Here is a 22,818-nt window from a genome sequence, read left to right on the forward strand (position 1 = left end):
TAAGTTACAACAATAAAAACACACCATTAAAAACAGTTCAAAATGCTAATCATCGTCATCAGCTCATCCATCCTAGCTGATTCTTAAATGGAGCCTTCTAAGAATAATTCCTAGACAGTGAAAAATTTGTGTTTATAGTGTGAAATAGTTGATGTGATGCACATATGCAAATGGCATTCTTCTTAAGGTTGTCTGGCCAGCACTCTGCTCTGAACTCTGTTTAAAAAATCAACAGGGCAGTCTCCTGACAGCTGGGAATCTCTTTCAAGCCTTTGGAATGTGATCTCCATAAGAGCTTGGAGATGCTGACAGCCCTCCTGGCGACCTAAAGTACGGCTAACATGTAGCTTGCAGTGCAAACTTAAAGAGTTTTTGGAACACTTTAAGTCTCCAGTGCTCTTCCCTCATCCCAAAGGTGTCCCTGCCAATCAGAAGCAGGTGCATAATAACAGTACCTATGTTCTTACCAGAGGCTCTAATTCCCTTTGGTCGACCAAGCTGAACTCGCTGATAAAGTAGTAAAAGTGCTTGTAGCAGGTGTTGACATGAGCTTCGGCACCCATGCTGATGATGCTGTCAAAATGGTGGATGTAGACATGGACAAAGACTCTGAAGAGGCGGGTGAGGATCTTGGTGCAGACCTGCTGGAAGTTCTTGGGGAAAGGAACACCTGCAAGACACAAGGGGGGGGGGAGTGTTTAGAGCTTTCAACACTACTGTGGGACATTAGGCTCTATTTAGGGCCTTGCAGTTGTGCATCCTTACTTTTATTCTTATTTATTTATTTTTACATTTAGGCCTCAAGGTGCTCAAGGCAGCATGCATGATTACCCCCCTCCCCATTTAACCTCACAACAGCCCTGTGAGGTAGGCTAGGCTGAGAGATGATGATTGGCATAAGGTCATCTGATGCGCTTCATGGCTGAGTGGGGGGGTTTGAACCCTAGTCTCCCAGGTCCTAGTCCAACACTCTAACCACTCCAACACCCTGGCTTTCTTAAGGACAACAGCTATTGTGTTCTGGTGTGCACAATAGGGTTAGCTCAGTGGTAGACCTCCAGATATTGGTAGACTACAGCTCCCTTCATTCCTGGCCATTGGTCATGCTGGCTGGGGCTGATGGGAGCTACAATCCAACAGCATCTGGAAACTACCATGTTGGCTACCCCTGGGAGGTAGCATGGCCCAGAGATGATTCCTCAAATAGTACAGAGATAACTTATTTGGTTTGTTACCCACTTCCCTAAATTCCCTGGTACAGGCACATGTTTGTAGTTTTTCAATTCTGAAAAAATATATTATACAGTGGTACCTCTGGTTACAAATGCTTCTGGTTACAAACACTTCGGGTTACAAACTCCACTAACCTGGAAGTAGAGGGACACGGGTGGCGCTGTGGGTTAAACCACAGAGCCTAGGACTTGCCGATCAGAAGGTTGGCGGTTTGAATCCCCGCAATGGAGTGAGCTCCCGTTGCTTGGTCCCTGCTCCTGCCAAGCTAGCAGTTCGAAAGCACGTCAAAGTGCAAGTAGGTAAATAGGTACAACTCTGGCGGGAAGGTAAACAGCGTTTCCATGTGCTGCTCTGGCTTGCCAGAAGTGGCTTAGTCATGCTGGCCACATGACCCGGAAGCTGTACGCCGGCTCCCTCAGCCAATAAAGCGAGATGAGCGCCGCAACCCCAGAGTCGGTCACAACTGGACCTAATGGTCAGGGGTCCCTTTACCTTTACCTTTACTTGGAAGTAGTACCTCAGGTTGAGTACTTTGCCCTAGGATGAGAGTGGAAATCGTGCGTTGGCGGCGTGGCGGCAGCAGGAGGCCCCATTAGCGAAAGCGCGCCTCAGGTTAAGAACGGTTTCAGGTTAAGAACGGACCTCCGAAACAAATTAGGTTTGTAACCTGAGGTACCAATTTATAGGGCTTCAAAAATATCAGTAAGTGGTCCACCAAGACCCACAGCAATTTTATAGTGGTCCATAGAAGGGGAAAAGGGGAGTTTGGAAACCGCTGCTTGAGTGTTTACTGAATACATGAAACCACACTAGACCTGCAGGGGGAGCTAGATGATATTCTTAGCACTGAATGGAGCGGCACTCTGTTACCACTCTCATAAAAACAACTATGGTATATACAACTTGATCACAGTAATGGGAAACAGATGAAACAGCCCCCTAAATGATCCACCACATGTGTTCCATTGCCATGCACACTGCACAGATGAAAAGAGGAATAACCACAAACAATTAAGGGGTCTGGCAGTTACATTTTATTTTCAAGCGGGTCTCAGCTCGTCCGTGTTTCCCACAAATTCATTCCAGAGTCTGAAGACAAGCCTAATGAACCAATTATGCACCTGATTTTAATGAAGTCTGGAGTTGCTGGCAGGATTCATAGACACAAAGTTGCACCTGCAATAAGACATGCAGGTTTCAGATGCGCTAATGACTGGGAAGTCAACAAGTGCTGTTGTCGTGCTGTCTGGAGCTTAAAAGCTCTTTTTGCTGTGACTTGTAGAGTGGAAATAACTACAGCAGAATCACAGAACTTCAAAAACCTTGAGACGGCTGCTCCAGGACACTCAGGGATTGTTCTTCCTCTTGAGAGTACAAACTGAAAGCACTTAGAATTAAAAGTGGAGAGTGCAAATGCTCATTTAAAGAATCAGAAAGGCTTATTTTCATGCATCCACAGACCTCTTGTGAAAGATGGAAAGCAGTCATTCTGATGCTATAGTTGCACAAGGATTTCAGCCAAGTATAGCCATGAAAAAAGTCTAGTCAGGCTCTGTTGGAGTCCAGACCGTTTTTACATGTGCATACGCTGCTATAGGCACTAGATTTGAATACCAGACTAGTCTTGTCAAATTGTGGACTTTATAGTCCATATGACATCCTGGGGGATCAGTTTCTGGACAGTGTCTCTTTAAAATAGGCACACGCCCCCCACATGCTTGTCCCACTGCTACATGGCCTGCAGTCCCCAGCTTGATTTCTCTTATGCTGTACAATGTACAGATGGAATAACAGCTGAACAGCACTTTGTATGCTGAAAATACTGATGTGAGTAGCAGTCTGGAGACCTGACTTCTCAATGCTGCATGTCACTGCCATGGGGAGGGGCAAGGCAGCTCTGGCCACCCTCCCCTGATGGCCACTATTGATTAACTCTATAGTCTCCAATGAATGAATAATTATGCACAGTTGTGAAAAGTTATTCAAGTTTCAGAACTTTATAGTGAGCTTTGGTACATCATTCTAGACTTCTCTATTCCAGTGAGAGCCCTTTCTGCCGTACATTGTGAACGCAAGAAGCAAACTATCAACAGTAGACGAGCAGGCAGGAAGTGCCTGGCATGGTGGCTTGGATGCAGATAAAGGCTTCCCTTGAGCCAGGAAGTGTGGTGGAAATCTGATAAGCAAGACATCCTTTTTGATGTATGATGGCTCAAACCTCTTGATGGCTTGCTGGCTACCCACAACCATTCTGCTCAGGAAATTCAGCTAGTGGTTGACCAGCAAACTCCAGGTTCACCTGGAAGTTAATAGGTTTCCTAGATCCTGCCACCTGGTTGTTTGGCTAGATGTCCTACTGAGATTGTGTTTTGGGGCGATGATTTCCATCATGAAATGAAGTTTCCCATAAGGGCAAAAAAAAGAGGGTTTTTTTAACTTGTTGAATTTCCTGCGGTGGTCCATCTAGCCCAGCACTCTGTTCTCACAGTGGACAGCCAGATGCCCGTGAGTAACCTGCAAGCACAGGAACATTCTCTCTTCCTGTGGTTTCCATCACCTGGCTATTCAGAAGCATTACTGCCTCCTACCAGCGAATCAGAGCAGTCATTATAGCCTAGTAGCCACTGAGAACCTTATTCTCTGCGAAAGCCGGTTCTGTCTCACTCTGGTCAATCAGATTTTGTATCCTTTTTTTTAAAGCACTTGCAAAGAAAGATGATAATTGGATGAGTGTGCCTACAATAGGGAGCAATGCCTCCATCATATCAGCCTCTGAAAGAAACTATTGTCCGTCTACCACCACGTTCGCACATGGAACAGGGTAACAGAATGGTACTGGTTGGATGGGGAGTTCTCTTTCGGAGACAGATGCTTTCACACAGCATCACTTAACCCAACAAGGAAATAATGAGAAGTGGTGTATTAATGCATTATAAATGAGAGGCATTAAGAGCAAATAAATTACAGGACAGAATGTTAAAGGATTTGTCTCTCCAAGCCAAGATTTTGTCCCCCCAATGCGTTCAAATGAAGCCTGGTAATGGGATTCCTTATTATTAATCACTACAAAGTAATTGTAGGAATTAGCAATTATCCAAAACAATGGCACATATACAGTGAATTTTTTCCCCAAACCCCATGAGACATGGGCATTGTTAACAGCCTCTCCTTATGAGTGTGTGCATGTGTTTTAAACCAGCACTTAATGGGAATGGTACAAGAACAGCTGCACATTGTTGCACGGCATTAATTCTGAAAGGAGACGGGGTGGCAATAACACAAGCAAGCCTTTACGAAACCAGCCAGCTGCAAAAACAACTAGAAACATGCTGTGTCAAAGTGGTTACAATGGGAGAATAACCCAAAAGGCATCATATTATCCTTCCCCGACACCACACACAAATCCTTTGCCTTTTTTGCAAAAGGGCCTTGGGGACTGAAAATGGAAAGTGCAAATAGTCAACAGTACAATGCAATCCTAGGCAGATGGGTTCAAAAGTAAGGATGGTATTCAACTCAGTTTTACTCACAGTAAGTAAAGGTAAAGGGACCCCTGACCGTTCGCGGACGACTCTGGGGTTGCGGCGTTCATCTCGCTTTACTGGCCGAGGGAGCAGGGACCGAACAAGGGGAGCTCACCCTGCCGCGGGCATTTGAACCGCCGACCTTCTGATCGGCAAGCCCTAGGTTCTGTGCCACCCGTGTCCCTTACTCACAGTAGGCCCATTTAAATTAATGAACATGACTAAGCTACGTAGGTCCATTCATTTCAATAGTATGGGATTCAACATCATGTTTCTGTGGAAACCATCACGTAGTCACATCCCACACCGTGCAGGAGGATTACAACAATGCAGACAAGCCCTGCATAGTTGCTTCATTTTAGGATGACCCATAGCAACACCTTGCTATTATTTGAAAAACGCCTGTTCCCACAGCTTGCAGCAGGCAGAGCAAAATTTCCCTACACTATCACTTCACCTTACAATGACCATATAGGCAATATTGTATTAATATATGAAAAAAAATGAGATTGCACATGGGCCAATACTAGATTAATGGTTCCACTATTCAAGGAACTTTCCTATTTATGTATTTATTCACTGCTTGAGTGTATATCCCATCTTTTTCTCCAAGGAGCTCAAGGTGACATATGTGGTACTCCCCCACCTCATTTGATCCCCAGAAGAACCCTGCAAGGTAGGCTGAGAGACAATGACTGGCCCAAGGTCATCCAATGAGCTTCATGGCTGAGTGAGATTTGAACCCTGGCCTCCGGGGTCCTACCAAATAAGTGAACACAGGACTGTAGCCTTAAGGGCAGTAGGGAGTGCAGTACAGGCTCTTGGTGGCAGCAGCAAGTCTTGCACCTGCCTTGTATCTTTAGAAAGAATTACCGGTAATAGGGGCCCTGGCTCAATTGCAGAGGCAGATCATATGCTTTGCGTGCAGAAGGCTCAATCTCTGGCATCTCCAGTTAAAAGGATCAGTTGCATATATGGGAAAGACTAGTAGGAGACAGTGTGGTGGGGACACCACTGCCCTCACCTGACCGCTGGTCGGTTGTGCTGGTCTGCTAGGAGGTAAAGGGGGAGGTGGCAGTTAAGGTCAGTGAATTGAGAACACACCAACAGAACCAATCACACCAGTGCATTTTCACTGTGCCACTGACCTCACTGCCCCCCTGCCCCTCCCCGTCCTGGTGAGAAGCAGCAATGTGACCAACCAGAGGCCAGAAGAGCAGCAACACCTGAGAGCCATGGCCAATTGACAGTACAGTGGTACCCTGGTTTTCAAACTTAATCCATTCCAGAAGTCCGTTCCAAAACCAAAGCGTTCCAAAGCCAAGGTGCACTTTCCCACAGAAAGTAATGCAAAATGGATTAATCCATTCCAGACTTTTAAAAACAACCCCTAAAACAGCAACTTAACACGAATTTTACTATTTAACGAGACAATTGATCCATAAATTGAAAGCAATAAACAATGTACTGCAGTCACACAATCACTCAATCAGTAGCTGAACTGGGTTCCACACAGTCACAAAAACAAACAAAAAAGAGCCGCAAAAACAAAAACACAAAATAAATAGAAAAAAACCAGACAGACCTCAGCTTAACACTCAAAATGGAAGTGTGGCACTCAAAATGAAGCATGTTCGGCTTCCGAAAAAAGTTTGCAAACCAGAACACTTACTTCCGGGTTTGCAGTGTTTGGGTTCCAAGTTGTTTGAGTACCAAGGTGTTTGAGAACCAAGGTACCACTTTATTTTGAACTGGATGGACAAAGAGTCTGACCCTGAATATGGTAGCTTCCTATGCAGCACCTATTGCCTACTCACCTATCCTGGTAGGAAATATGTCCTCGTTATTAATTAAGGTCTCGATCCAGTCCATCAGCATGCACATATACTGGGGTGCCGACAGCTTGGTGGGCCTCTTGTAGCGGTAGTCATCCTGCCACCGATACTCATACTTGAGGCCACCCGACATGATGGGGCAGCTCTTCTCGGTACAGAATTCTGACATGGTCCCATAGATGAGATTTATCCTGTTAAAGAAGTCCACAAGGTGCACCGCGATCCAGTCGTTGATGTTCTCCCCCGGGGGAAGCTGGACCACAGCTTTCAGGTCGAGTCCCGATTTCAGAGAGGCTTGAGCTTTCTTGTGCAGCTCAAAACGCTGGGTCCCCGGCTCAAATTTCTTCCGGGGGCGGAAGGTTTTGTCTTTGTTGAAAACTTGCTTAAGGCACAAAGCCATTCTGAGCTGGAACCAGCCAGGGTGATGACAAGGAGGACCAGTCTTTCCAAAGGACAAAAATTAAAATAATAATCAGGATGGTTCCTAAAAGATAAAATGGACACGAAGTATTTAAGTCAGTTGTTTTACAATCTACACCTTGGTTACAGTGTTCAAAACTTCCATTGTTCCAGGCACATTTTGCAACAGGGAATTTCATAAATGCAAGCAGTTTCTAAGCTCTGGGCACAGCACTGTGCCTAAAACTGCAGAGTGGAAGAAAAAGAGGACCTTTTCCTGCCTCCCCACTTCCAGCTATTCTCTGAAGTCTGGAGAAGAGACCCACTTAGGGTGGGCAGGTGAAAGACTAGACCATGTGAAAAATGAACATAATATTTTAGCTGAATTACATTCATTTTCAGCTTTGTATTCTTGTTATAAAAAGTATGCACCCATAACCTAGGTTTAAGGTGCCATTTAGCTCCTAACTTTCATAACTCAGTTTCTAACACTGCTTAGTTAGGTCAGGTCTTCAATTCAGGCAAAAACAACCACCACCAGATGCATTCCGGAATATATTTGCATCCTCACAAAAATGACCTGTGGGATCTACACCAGGTTTCAGAAACTTTTATGGGCCTCAGGACACATTTGAAAACTGGATTATGGGTATCACTCTCCCTCCCCCCCCCCCCACAACAGACAAGCCACTCAAAAGAACTATTCTATTTGATACAGCACACTGCTTCTTTCCAGCCTAATTTCAGTGTGTGGTCATGGACTGCACATTGGCAGCCCCTGGTCTACACAATCTCTCAATGCCCACCATTTTGCCCATCTTTATCTACCCTTTTCATCACTTTGGAAAAATGATTGGCAGAAGTGCTCTAGCCTGATGTACAATCCTTCTAAAGGAATAATAAGGAAGGATGCCGTATAGATAACCTGCGGTCAACTATGGGCATTATTTATTTCATAAATAGTTTCCAATGAGGTATCAATTCACAATGCGAACGTGCATACTTTATAACTCCGATGCTTGTAAAACGATCAAGCCCCAGTGCTATTGGCAACTCAGGCCATCAAGCCAAGCAGGTTGCACAACACCATTCTTAGTGAGACTTTCTGAAACTGTGCAGAGATTAATAAATAAATAAAAATTCCAGCCATAGAAATGGCAAGGCAAACTACCGCTCAAGGGGCTACTAATGGGGTCAACATTGCAGTCCTTCTCATAAAATTCACACTTCTCCCAGATTCTCAGGGTTGTGTTTCTGAACCAAATATTTGCCCTGCCCCAGCCCTTGCCTCACCAGAAACGGAATCCTTACTCTTCAGTGATTTGTGCTCCATGATGATTAGAGAATGAAAACTGGAAAAGGCTCTTATTATTTCTATGGCATTGCCAAGAAGTTCTTTTAAAGAAGAAAAGAATATCAAAGTGACACCTCAGGGCATATTCTAAAAATATTTCTGTCCTTCTGGAGGGGGGGGGGCAGTTTCCTCAGCAGCTGTGCCATTTCCAGCCCTAGAAGAAAACATTCCTTTTGCTTTGTCACTGGTGTGGCCGTTCAGTCCACATCTACTGGGAATACAGATGTTTGGAAGTTCACATCGTTTTGTGGCTCTTGTTTCATAATGCTCCTTTTGCAGTCAAGGATATTTAAAAAGACCCTGGGGCTGCAGCTTCAAGTTCAATGGTGTCCCAGGGGAGGAAGCAAAAAAGTTCTGAGCCATGGGAAGACTCTTAAGCATAAAGGCCAGCAGGCACTGCTTTTGTGCAGCTGCCATTCCGCTGTGAAGAAGCCACTACGCTTAGGCACACCACAGACTCCACACTCAAAATGATGCAGTACATGCCTAATACTGGCAGCATTGCACAGTCATCTGGGGGAAAGGATCCATCTCTTCTTTATTTATTTTTTAAAAATTACAGTGGTACCTTGGTTGTCAAATGGCTTGGCTCCCAAACAAATTGGCTCCTGAATGCCACAAACCCAGAAATGAGTTAGCGAATCAGAAGCCATGTCTTGGTTTTTGAACAGTTCCGGGAGTCGAATAGGCTCCCAGAATGGATTAAGTTTGACAAGCAAGGTACCACTTTGAGACAAGTATCAAAACACACAGAAGTTGAAACATATGCTCTGTGGGTTGTATCTAACAAAGCTGTACAACAGAACTTCCCCTCCCTTTTCCCTCTTCACAACACCGCAGGTCCTCAAAGAAAGTACCACACTGGGCACGGAGGATGGAACTAGCTCCCACCAGAGACTGTGATGGCCACCAACATGGATGGCTTTAACACAGAATTAGCTAAAATCATGGAGGACAAGGTTACTGACCCTGAAGGCTGAGTTCTACTTCCACTGTTTCTGAATGCCAGTTGCTGATAACTGCAGGAGGGGAGAATGCAGTTGTAATGGAGTTCTTTATAAAAACAACTACTGGGCTCCATTTTTCGCCAATGCTTTCAAATGCATTTGAAGGTTTATGGAACACTGTCCATTTGACTAATAAAAAGACATTCCATAATTTCCCCCACCATTCTGGTTTCGGAGGTACCACCACGCAGGACTCCTCTTGTGATCATATGCTGACAACCATGTGCATGCTGTTAATCTTAGGTTTCCCCTTAAAAATGATAACAGAGGCCTGATGCTTTCCTGGCTGCTATCCATAGATCATTTGAAGGGAAAGCCATTTCAGCATGAAGACACTGTTTACGATGTGCGTGTGTTATGTATCTTGTACCTGAGGGATAAGCCTCTCCTCAAGTTCTGTCATTCCGCAGAAGATTTTCATTGTGTTTCAGTAACAAAACCTCAGGTCCTCTTCAGTTCAGGCATTATCTTGTGCACGCAGATCTACATCCAGCACATCAGCACAGCGGAGAGCTGTCAAGCATCAGCTAAGTCATTTATCTGGGGGAAGCACGTGGGCCCCGAACACTTGTTTCCCTGCCGCTGCTTTGCGACTGTTCTTCATTCTGTGCACATTTTGAACACTATTTTTAGCATTGTTTTGGTGGGGAAATAAGTTCTGCATTCCCACAGTCTCTCAGATTCAGTAAAGGCAAAAGTTATGTAGGATACTTTCACAAGCTGCTTTTAAAGAATGCAAAGGTTTCGTAAGCCTTAGTGGTGCTTCACACACGACACTGTTCTTACATTAAGGGTAGGGAAACTGTGACCCTCCAGATATTTAAGTCCAGAGTCTAAAATTAACTTAACTTGCACTCCTAGATGCTACTTCAAAATAGAATGAGGTAGAAAGGGTAATCCTGGACACAGTCTACAGCTACTTGAGTCTCTGCCAAAGAGCTGCAAGACAAAATGAGCTTGTCCTCTCGGTCCTGCCTTTTCAGGTTTGCTTCCCAGCCAGCCAAGTGCTGGATGACATTTTGGTCCTGTCATATAACACTATGGCTACCAAACCTGGAATGTTTTGCTTTGGAAGCTGATAATCATGATGCCAGCACCAAATCTTTATACTCCCAAAATCTCCGCATTGATTTACTGTTTCCCCAAAAAAGCAGCAATATCTTTACTCTAAATCCTCAACTGACTCGAGTTAAGCCTCTACTCCCTCATTAAAATGCCATTTGAGCCTCAAAGTGTATATTATGCACATGCACAGAACAACATATGTTTTCAGAAAGACACAAATTTAATGGAACTTGGACAGAGAAATCCTATACTTAGGTCCTGCTGTGTTCATGCCCTGTTTGTAGGCTTCCCAAAGGAATTTGATTGGCTACTGTGGATACAGGATCTGGTCTGATCCAGCAGGCTATTCTTATGCTCTTAGATGTGCCCCTACTATGATGTGATAAATAGCCACTGTATCCAATGTGTTCTCAGTACGAGAGGTGGGAAATACAAAACCAGAAAATACAAAGAAAAATGAAAAAATGACCATGGAATATCTTGTGTTCTGCTAGCACAGTGGGGTTTCTGGCAGATCCTGAAGCCCTTCAAGTGTCTCAAGTCTATATTTGTACCCTAAATGTGTCATTTTGGTGCATTCATTAAGCACTTACTACTATACAATATTAGCCTTTTTTTAAAAAAAAAAAAAAGTCACTTGGAAATTTCTCCTTTGATCTTTTCTGCAGCTGCCAGATAATGAGAATGTATTTAAGAATAAAAATATATTCTCATGTGGGGTGGACAATGCGGCCAGCTGAGCACTTTGAAAACCCCAACATCTGAAGACTGAATCACACAATTGATTTCCTTCCCACTTTGTAACAATCTCTGCAATCCTTCATGCTGAGGGCCAGAACAGATGCGAGATGTGTGGAGGTGGCTGTTTTCTAAAAGAGAAACTTTAAAGCATCCATTGGAGGCTCTGGTATTGACCAGAACAATGGCTCTGGGAGTGTTTAACCCCTTCTGTGCTTTCAAAGCTGTATTTAACCCCACTGGGGAGAAATCCAGTTACATGAACTCAACTTTATTGTTAAAGGTACCAACGTGGCTTTTGAATCATGAGTTGCTGTGTAAAGAGCCATTGTCGTCTGTCTTGCTATTCTGTGGTGGGGTCTGAGTGCAACAAATATTGCTCCCTTCCACACTGACTCTCCACCAACTGAGTCAATACAGTTCAAAGCAAAGATAGCTTGCTTGATTGTGTACTTTCTTGTTCTGAGACCAGCAACCACAGTAAACAGAGGTACCATGGTTACATATAGCCCATACACTTTAAGATTCTTTGACTGGGCCTTAGAGCTCCTGTAAATCTTAGAGTTGTGTGCCAGCTCCATACACCATACATTTCTCCATCCAGGCAGGCAAGAAGCATTATCAGAGCTCAATAACATTTTCCAAGAAGGCATAGGGCTGTGGCCTGAGGAGAGTTCAGAGGGCCAAAGAGAGGTATTTCTCATATGGATACATGTTACATTCCCTAAAATTCCAAGCCATTACAGTCCACACAAGGCAGCTGAACTCCATTGCCTTTCATGCTGCCCAAATGTGGCCTCCAAGCAGTGTTTGAAAGTCACCAGGTGCATTTTGCACCTGGTTACCAGCCACTTGCAACCAAGTGAAGATGCCTGGGTACCAGGATGGCCCCTGATGGCTCCACCATCTGGAGGTGTATGCCTGGGGACCCTTGAATCTTGACTGTTTTCACACACTAGCAACACATCCTGTAGAATTTATCCCCTGTATTTTATCTGAACAATCAGAATGAAGTTCCGTAACCAAAAAGTTGTATTGAAAAATATGACTTTCAAGCCATCTGCCCCCAAAATGGCAACGAGGCATTCCATTTTGGCAACTGTAACCCTGGTTTAATATTATTATTATTATTATGATAATATAATAATTTATTATTTATACCCCACCCATCTGGCTGGGTTTCCCCAGCCACTCTGGGAGACTTCCAACAAAATATTAAAATACAGTAGTCCATCAAACATTAAAAGCTTCCCTAAACAGGGCTGCCTTCAGATGTCTTCTAAAAATCTGGTAGTTGTTGTTGACTTTGACATCTGGTGGGAGGGTGTTCCACAGGGTGGGTGCCACTACCGAGAAGGCCCTCTGCCTGGTTCCCTGTAACTTGGCTTCTCGCAGTGAGGGAACCACCAGAAGGCCCTCAGTGCTGGACCTCCATATCCAGGTAGAATGATGGGGGTGCAGAACCTCCTTAAAGAGCCATTTGGTGCTTAGCTTATATATCTGAATTTCTAACCCTGCCTCCAACCCAATTTCAGATGAACTGTGCCTTACAGCTGAAGCTAGAAGTGAAACCAGGGCCTTGGCTGTCAAGAGCCATGATCAGAGAGCAGGAAGAGGCAGACTCAGTAGTTGTCTCAGAACTGAGCCTCTGGCTAGCAGGACACTCATCTCCATAGCTGCACTGCAGACGGAGAGCCACAGATGCCTGTGATTCACTTCCCCTTCCTCTCCGAAACCTCCATGCCCAGGGCCGCCTCTTCCACGTTAACTGTCCACTTCCCCTGTAATTTCTCAGATGCACACTCTCAATACCCTTTCCAGTCATCACCATAACATTCCAAGCTCTGCAGAAAGTAGAAGTAGATTAACTCTTTGAATGAGTAGTCATAAGTAAGTCTTTCAGCCTTCAGTGGAGCTTACTTCCTGGTAAATGTGACTAGGAGTGCTGTCTTAGAATGGCAGACCCAGACAAAATTAAGCACGCTCATCAAATTTCACTATTCATCACAGTACTTCAGAATACAGCCAGTCAGAGGATTCTTCCATCTAGCTCAGGATTGTCTCAATCAGAAACAGACAACTTCTAGATGTTGTTCGACTAGAACACCCATCATCTCTCCTGGGGCTGAAGGAAGTTGTACAGCAACAACCTCTGGAGGGTACCACATTGCGTAACCCTGGTCTGCACGGACTGGCAGTGTCTCTCAAGGGTTTTAGAGAAGGTGTTTTTGTTGTTGTTGTTTGCTATCTGGAGATTCCAATTGTGCCCAATTGTGGGCCTTGTGGCATGGTTCTGTTCTACAGCCAGCCTGTAGGACCTAAAGATCTATCACTTGGCTTCTGTATCACAGAGGTAGACAAACCATGTTGCTCCCAGCAAGTCTGAATTCACAAGGTCAGTAAAGAAGGTTGTCAATCAGTAAAGCTGGACCACTCTGGACCATGCTTTGACAGCCCCCATCTCCTTGACATTGAAACACCAATTGCTTCATTTGCTACCCCAACACACACACAAAAGGTGTTACTTGGTATAATAACAATTGATTAATATGAGTATGCAACACCAGATTGTTTCCAACAATTCTAGACATCTAAAAAAATAAAATACTTGAATTCATCTTTGCCGTCTGATGAAGCAAGAATAATGATTAATAGGATGTAATCATATCAGACTACTCATTGTAATGAGTTGGTATAGTCAGGGCCCATGCATACCTGTGTGGAATGCATACCGGGCATCCATTTTAATCATTAGGATTTGCCTTGTACTTGAACCCCATAGCAGGATGGGAGCAGGCAGCAAAAAACGAGTATACCAATACAGTATGGTGTAAAAACAATTTGAAACCTGTTTGGGGCACTGCAGTTAGTCTGTAGTAAAACAAGTTGAGACATTAAGATTGGGCTACTTTCAAGCTACTGGGGCAAATGATAGACTGCTATTCTGACAGGCAATTCCCATCTCCTGACCTTATCCTTGACTTTATCAAGTATTTTAATATTTGCATGTAGACTGAAGAAAATGCCCCCAATGCCTATGGCAAGCTGCTGTTGAGAAACTGGCTCTGCCTTCACTTTATCTGCCAGGCAGATAGCAGAACATTGTTCATGGTCACTGCACTGCACACCCATCTCTTTTACAGAGATTTGCTGAGGTGTGCACTTTATCTAGTTCACAAGCCTTATGTGCAGCTCTCCCTTCCATAAACATCTGGCTGACATGGGAGCATTAGATGGATTTTTATAGATTCCGGGCAAGTGGATTAAGGGCAGAATTCACACAGCCATCTTTTATCATACACCAACTTCCATCTAATTGAACTGAGTAAAAAACTGCTAATACAAGTGAGCTGCAATGGTTTTCTTCTCACGTTAATTCTGTTCCCATGAATAGAGAAAAGGCATGTCAAATGATAAAAGCTTATCACTTGGTAACAGGCCTTCTGTGTAATCAAGAATGGTAAGGCTAGGAGAAGGTCCATAGCTCAGTGATAAAACATCTGCTTTGCATTCCAAAGGTCCCAGGTTCAATCCCTGGCATCTCCAGGTAAAGTTGGGAAAGACTCTTAGTCTGAAACCCTGGAGAGCCACTGCCAGCCAGTGTTGGCAATACTGAGCTAGATAGGCCAATGGTCCGACTCAGTATTAGACAGATTTTTAAAATTATAAATATAAAAATCAATTCAAATTCAACTGGGATATAAATTTTAGAAGGCTTAGAACTGCCGCATCAAGCAGTTGGTCCCTTACCTTTCCCGCCCCAACCTGGCCACAGTGATCCATGCGACGGTCATCTCCAGGCTTGACTACTGTAATTCGCTCTATGAAGGGCTGCCCTTGAAGCTGTCCCAGAAACTCCAGCGGGTACAGAATGCTGCAGCGAGGCTCCTCACGGGGTCTCTGCCATGGGAGCATATTCACCCAGTGCTTTTCAAGCTGCACTGGCTCCCGGTGGAGTACAGGGTCAGATTTAAGGTGCTGATTTTGACCTTTAAAGCCCTTCACGGCCTAGGACCCTCGTACCTATGGGACCGCCTCTCCTGGTATGCCCCACGGAGAGCCTCAAGGTCCATAAATAACAACACCCTAGTGGTCCCAGGCCCTAAGGAAGTTAGACTGGCTTCAACCAGAGCCAGGGCCTCTTCAACTCTGGCTCCAGCCTGGTGGAACGCTCTGCCTCATGAGACCAGGGCCCTGCAGGATCTGATTTCTTTCCGCAGGGCCTGTAAGACAGAGTTGTTCCGCCTGGCCTTTGGCTTGGAGCCAATTTGATTCCCTCCCTCTCTTTTTTCCCCTTTCTTTTCCTTCTCCTCCTGCGATGAGGCTACATTTTAATATTTTAATGTTCCATTATTTTAATGTTGTATTTTATTTTTGATTTTAAGTTGTAATCATTCATCTTGTTTTTATTATTGCTTGTAAGCCGCTCCGAGCCTGGCCTTGGCTGGGGAGGGCGGGGTATAAATAAAAAAAATATTATTATTATTATTGTTGTTGTTGTTGGAAGATTAATGCCTTTAGCAGTAAAGGTCCAAGGCATGAAAGATTCCAGAAGACAAATATCAAGTCCTAAGAGCATAATATCAAATAGAGTTGCTGATCAAATACTGTCCAGCTCCAAAGATCAAATGACATCTGTGGAATACCAAGCTCCAAAAAGTTCTCAGATGCTGTATTAACATCAGCTATTTAATACGACTACACGTTAACTAGTCTGCTATTTAAATATCAATTGCCAATGGCTCTCAAATGTTGAAACTGACTATTCTATACAGAAATAAAATATATTAACACTGAATATTTAGCAAATCTTCGATATAAATATTGACAAATGAGGATGCAGCAGAGGATTGAGGGATTCCAAGTGTTCCCCTGAACTCTTATTAATTAATTTTGTATACTGCCCTTCACCTGAAGATCACAGGGCAGTTCAGAACTATTCATGATGTAAAACTCACTCTCAAGCATTTGCTTTCCAGAGATCACCTTTTCAGCTATCTAAATATTATGGAAAATTCCAGAGTTTGATTCCAAGGAAATGGCTGTAAAAAGAGGTCATTGGCTGGTGTGTGTGTGAGAGAGAGAGGAGGGAGGGAGAAAAACAGAGACATAGAGAGATTGCAGAGTATAGGCCAGTCTACTTGCCTGACAGGAAGTCTTGAAAAAGGAACTTCAGGAAAATGCAGTTATTCATGGCAAAGAGCAAAGCTGCGAGAGAGCCCCACAGCAAATGGACAGAGAGTGTTGAAAACACCTTTGTCCTGGCCTTCATGTTTGGATTTGGCTCCCAGATGGTTCTGACACTGGAACTAACGCGGAGCTGTTCACAATCAGCTGTCCTGGGAAAACTTGGTTTCATGTGTGCTTTCCCTAACAAGCAAATAGCAGCTTTGGGTTATCAGCAGGGAAATGATAAGGGGGGTGGCACTGAAGTCCCCTCCCCCCCCCAGTGTAACAGTTCTAAGACAGTTGGATGGTGCCTTGTACACTTCTTTCTTCCAAGCTGATGCCAAAAGTATTGCTCTGCTTTCCAGTGGACCACATCAGTGAGGCTGGGGGGGGGGTCTTCTCATCCAGGCAGCCCATGACCTCCATGCACACTGCCCAGGCTTTCACCCTAAATAGGTCACTTCGGTGCTAGTAACTCAACAAAAACAGCACAGGAGGCAGCAGTTGTGAGTTACTGGTCTTTGCAGCTGCAGCAGGCGCTGTGATTCTCCAGAGGGTTGACTTGAGCCCCAAAGCTGCACTCTATTTTTTCTGAAAACAGACAGATGCCAACAGCAGGCTCCGATTCCCCAATAGTAAGAAATTCTGCACGTGACCAGAGGCACTGTTATGGTAGGTCTTAGCCATGGTATACAAAAAAAGATTCAGGGATTGAGCCCTGGCATACAGGAGCAACAGGTCAGTGAAAGGTAGAAGAACCTTTGCTAGGATAGATTTTTGCCACCTTCACCAGCCTCACAATTATGGGGACCAGGGAAGGGGTGAACAAAGGCACGGACAACGCACCTCCCCTCCCAGGTGTGGCCTACCTTTGCTTTGCCCAACCTGATGCCCTCAAGATGCTGTTGGACTACACTTGCCACCCCTGATTATTGGCCACGCTGACTGGGACTGGTGGGAACTGTAGTGTGAAACATCTGGTTGGCGCCAGGTTAGGGAAGACCGTTTGAAGTGTCTGCTGCAAATTCACAGATATCCCTGAAGCCTGAACTGGCAGTGTTACAGGGGCCAGATAATACCCACTCTGAATTTGTAAGAACATGATATTTTAGTGGTGCAGCAACAACACTATTCATATCAGGCAGGTGTCTTTGCTGAATTCTTTCTGGCTGCTGTTAAAAACATTTTTGTTTAGACAAGCCTACCAGCTGTTTAGAAAATAACTTTCTTATTGTTAACTTTTCTAAAGTCTTAAATTATTGCAGTTACTTTTCCTTAGTGGTAATTTTATTATATTAACTTTTTTAGTTTTGTTTTGAAATCAAGCAGTGTACAGATAACTTGCAACTTGCACACATTAAACTTCAGCCTCATGTCCTTGGATAAATATATGGTGGCAAAAAGAGGACAGACATTTGGGGGGGGGCTTTGGCAATCCCACCCACCTAATGTGTTTTGACTATGCACAATTTTGGCTTTATGCGCTATGTCTGGAACGTAAACCCGACATAAGTTGAGAGTTGCCTGCATAAATTCCATGAAATAAAATAATTAAAAGAAAACCTTGAGAATAGTGACTGGCGATTAAGAAATTATAAATCCAGGGGGCACACAGTCACAGCGTGCCATCTCAGCCAGCCTATTCTCTGCCTCAAACACAGAGGCACCAGTTCTCAGTCCACACCATTACGCGCTGATTCAGCCGTCTACCTACCAGGATGGTCGGGCACTGCGCTCTCCGGTTTCCTTGGTGCCGTTGCCAAGCGGCAACTGGCAGGCCTCCAGCGCCAACAAGCGGCCCCCCCCAGCCTGCCCGACCACCACCCCCCCCGACCACCACCCCCCGCCCGGAATAGCGCTGACAAACTCGCTCCTGGGTGTTTTCTGCTCCAGAAAACCGCTCTACTCCCATTTGTTTCTCTCGCCAGCAACCAGCTCCTCCGGCAGCCGCGCGCCTCTCTTGCAAATATTTGCAAACGCCTTCTCGAGCCATTTCCCCCACTCACCGGGGTTGAAAAGTTCAAAAACTCCAGGGCTGCGAAAGGTTCCAAGAGAGAGGCTTGGCCTGGAGCTTTGCCACGCTCCGATCAAACTTCTTTGTGAAACGGGACAGAGGGGGAGGGAGAGATACTCACCGCCTCCTGCGCAGCCGAGCCGAATAAAAGTTGCTCCCTCTGGAGCCAAGGAGAAGGATCCTTGCCGCCCTCCTTAAAAGTGCCCGCGGCTTATCAAGAGCGCTGTAGTGAAGGATCCCACGCAAGGAACCTTGGCTGGAGGAGTTTTCATTAAAGAAACTTCGGGGCTTTTTCTCTCTCCGCGTTAGTGATGTCACATCCTGACGGTGTCCACAGAAGAGTACAGCTGTCCTTGCAAGCAGAAGCGTGCCAACCCTTTCTTTCAGCCTCCCGGGCTACGCCTCCCTAACTCACCCCGGGAGTGGGGGCTGCTACTCGCTCTCCCTCTCTCTGAGTGCAATCAAAACTTTTTCTTTTCTTTCTTTCTTTTTACTTTTCTCCATTTTCTCTCCCCCTTATCCTTTCTTTCTCTTTCTTTTTCTCCTTTTTGTCTTCTTTCTCCCCCCCTCCCCTTCTTGGCTCCCGATTAAACGGGAGTTTTAGGTCCCATGAAAATTCCCCGTAGCAAAAAATGTGGGGGGGGGGGGGGGACGCCGCAGCGTAATTCAGATTTCTGCCCTAACTCCTCCTGTTCTTCTCAAGTGCCGGCCCAAGAGAATGAATTTATCCTTCCCTGGACACTTGAGAAATAGCCAGCGTTATCTGGAAGCCAAAGAAAGCCAATAAATGACCCCAGTCCAAGTTTTTCTGCCATCTCAGGAAACAAGAGCATTCCTTGCAAGGCGGGGTTGGGGGAGAGAATCATGTGGAGGAGTTGGCAAAAGGCCTGTGCCGAGCTCACTGGCTGTGTAGGCATTTAAAATGCCACTAAGTCACTCTTTTCTCAGTTTGAACTACAGCTGGTTTTGGAGGAAATGCAGTATTTCACAACAGAAGAGATATGAATTACAGCTAACAGTATGTGTACACCACTTCCCAAAGGAGTAGCAGGAGCTCACTGGATTCAGAGTCCATGGGACTTTGGACACAGCCACCGATAACAGAGTGAAGGATCGAGGATATGCACAAATTTGTCACATATAAAAGTGACTTTGATTCTCCCTTGTGATGCTTCTGTGAACGCTCATATAGTTTAAATATAGAAAGGTGCTGCAGTGTACAGTAGTCAGACAACTGGTATTCTGAAGTATGCCACCTCTAACCATGGAGGAAGAGCCATCATGTCTAGTAGCCACAGATAGCCTTATCGATGAATTTGTCTAATCCTCTTTTAAAGGCATCTACGTTGGTGGCCATCACTGGAAGCAAGTTCCACAGTTTAAGTCTGCTCTGTGTGAAGAAGGTAAAGGTAAAGGTAAATGACCCCTGGACGGTTAAGTCCAGTCAAAGGTGACTATGGGGTTGTGGCACTCATCTTGCTTTCAGGCCGAGGGAGCCGGCGTTTGTCCACAGACAGCTTTCCAGGTCATGTGGCCAGCATGACTAAACTGCTTCTGGCGCAACAGAACACCATGATGGAAGCCAGAGTGCATGGAAACACTGTTTACCTTTTGCCGCAGCGGTACCTATTTATTTACTTGCATTGGTGTGCTCTCGAACTGCTAAGTTGGCAGGAGCTGGGACAGAGCCACGGGAGCTCACCCGTCACAGGATTCGAACTGCTGACCTTCTGATCAGCAAGCCCAAGAGGCTCAGTGGTTTTTCAGTCCTGAATGCTCCAACATTCCGTTTCATTGGATGTCCATGGAGTCCAGTGTTGAGCATTCATTCTGAATTGTTATATTATTTGTTTGCAGAGAGGTGATATGGCATTGAATTGAGCAATTGTTATCTCTCAATTTCCAAGGCCTTTCTCCATCACTTTCCTTACTGTCAAAAGTCTGGTTTTGTTTTGCTTTTGTTGTTTGGAGGTTTTATTGTGCAAGAGCTCCAAGTCCACTTTAACTGCACAACCTGAATTTACAGGGATGTAACCGGATCCCACTTACGAAAGAGCGGCAGCCTGGAAACATCTTTAGCCAAGCAACACCTGTGTGCCTTTCAGTGCCAAAGTACAAATTCCTTAACTTAAACTACTCCCAAATGCATTCATCGCCTGCCCCTATAAAAAATCAGCTGCATCAGGACAGGGAATGATGGAGGATTTAGACTGGGGTTCTGGTGCAGGGGAAAGGAAAGCCCAATCCTTGTCTCCATACCCGAGCCTTGTACCAAATCCCCACTCATCAGGAGTTCCAATCCCAGCACTCCAATGAAATGTGTGGTTTGACCCTAAGCATGCCTGATTCTGCTCCGAGCCATCAAGACTGCAGAATGAGCGTAGCCCTAATTTCTGCCATAGGGTTTCTCTACACACTTAGGTATTGTGGATTACAAGTGGGACCTGCAACAAAACGTTGCTGTGTGGGGTGCTCCTGTTCTTGTTTCCAGCCATCCAGTCATGCCCTCTTCCAGGACACTCCATTCCACTCCACCTCAACAGAGCACACTCAGTCCTCATCTTCATACCTAACTCGTTTCGTCTTTTGAGTCCATTAAGAGATGCAAATCAGGCCTATTGAAAGCAGCCGGCCAACTCATGCACTGGCTAAGGTCCCTAGGAGCTCAGAAGAGCCCAGCACTGACCTGACCCATTCATATTGCCACCCAACCATTGGGACCCAGGCTGGCCATTTTAGTGGGAGGTGGGCTTTACTTTGCATTCTTACTAAGTCTTTTGGTAGTGGTTTCCCCAGGGAGATGGCCTTGGAGTCTTCCTTTTTATTTTTTATTTTTATTGCCTGCTTTTTCTTGCCAAAGGCAAGAAATTTCCCCACAGCTCATTTGCGTTTGTAGCAAAAATGAGACCAGGAGGCACAATTGGATGTACAGATAAATCTAATCAACAGAAATATGGCTGTGTCCCCCCCCCCCCCGGCCGAATGAATTCTTTTTTCTTGTTTGTATCCTTAGTTTGACTTTATCTCCAGTGCAGTCAGGCAGAAACAACAGCCGTATTCGTAACATGCTGTTTATTTGTATCAGAACTCAATGTCCTGTCTGAACCCAACACCCCAATGTTTGGCCTGAAAACACTGCAAAGAGTACAAAAGCAGTCTTGCTTTGTGACTAGCTTGAAAGGAAGCCTGATAAGATTTTGATATTTCTTTGAAAATCATGTACTTTGAAAAACCACAAGGGACACATGGTGAGGAAGAGTGACTTGGATCCGATGTTTACAAGAAGAATGCTCTTGATACTGAAAAGGATACTGGGAACCACAACCAAAAGCGCAAATAAATCTGAAACCTCTGCTAACAATAATTTTGGAGAGACAATCAGGAATCAGGAGCTGTCATCTGGCTGGCTTCTTCTCACCAACTAGACCAGGGGTGAGGAACCTCTAAGCTCTCTAGCTGGCTCCCCTAACTCTTCCCAGACCAAAGCCACTCTCTCCAGGCCACACCCCTCACTGGTATTGATTTGAACCAGGTTCACAGTTAGTAGAGCATGAAACTCTTGATCACAGGGCTGTGGGTTTGAGCCCCATGATGGGGGAAAGTTTCCTGCACTGGAGGGGTTTGGACTAGATGATCCTTGTGGTCCCTACAATTCTATGATTCCATGTTGTTTGCCAGGCTGGAATATGTCCTTGAACTATGATAATGCCTGTTGCTTCCCTGAATGAATGGAGGATAGAACTGGCTGCTAAGTGGGTATAGAAACTAACTTACTGCAGCAATGTAAATTTTGCATTTATTACTCCACCCACCTCTGCCTCTGGATGCCCCCACCAATGATACATAGAAAGTTGCCCAGAAGGAAATGGGGTACTGAGGCTTAAAAGGGCCACTGATATTTTTCAAAAGCTTGGTGCCAGAGAATTATAGAATATTAGAGCTGGAAGGGAATTTGGAGATCTAGTCCAACATCTTGCTCAATGCAGGAATCTTATGCTGACAGCATTCCTGACAGATGGATCCTCTAACCTTAGCTCAGCTGCTTCCAACAAAGGAGAAACAACTACTTTGCCAAGCAGCTTTTCTACCGTCCATCAGCCCTGTCTAGGGAAGTTTTTAATGTTTGATGTTTTATCGTCTTTTTAATATTCTGTTGTGAGCCAGCCAGAGTGGCTGGGGAAACCCAGCCAGATGGGTGGGATATAAATTGTTGTTGTTGTTGTTGTTGTTGTTGTTGTTGTTGTTGTTGTTATTTACAGATAAGAAGATTCTCCTTATGGTTATCCTAAATCTGCTACCCAGCAATTTCCATCCATTAATTCTGGTCTGGTGCTGCTACTGCTATTTTTTTTTAAAAAAAAGAGGTGCTGGAACTCAACACGAATGCCTCCTTTGTTCTCTTACAATGGCGATGGCACCCACCTGAGAGGTGCCAGAACTGAGTTCCAGTAAGTTCCAGCTGAAAAAAAAGCATTGGGTG

The 22,818-nt window shown here is 45.0% G+C and overlaps 1 protein-coding gene across 3 annotated transcripts in view; it reads right to left on the reverse strand.

Annotated features, from left to right (window-relative positions):
• Positions 1-22,818, reverse strand: part of MOB3C (MOB kinase activator 3C) — a 33,360-nt gene that overhangs the window by 8,918 nt on the left and 1,624 nt on the right. Inside the window, exons 1-3 of one of the 3 annotated variants that reach the window (XM_083742571.1) lie at positions 18,460-19,169; positions 6,575-7,076; positions 468-670 (exon numbers count right to left, since the gene is read on the reverse strand). In XM_083742571.1, coding sequence (XP_083598697.1) covers positions 468-670; positions 6,575-6,992 — 621 coding nt within the window. In that variant the 5' untranslated portion in view covers positions 6,993-7,076; positions 18,460-19,169. Of the gene's footprint in view, positions 1-467; positions 671-6,574; positions 7,077-18,330; positions 19,170-22,818 lie in introns of those variants that run through there. The other 2 variants (XM_083742573.1, XM_083742572.1) reach the window with 2 other exon arrangements.

This window comes from Podarcis gaigeae (genome assembly GCF_964106915.1).
Source record: "Podarcis gaigeae genome assembly, chromosome: 6".
NCBI classification, from domain to species: Eukaryota; Metazoa; Chordata; class Lepidosauria; order Squamata; family Lacertidae; genus Podarcis; species Podarcis gaigeae.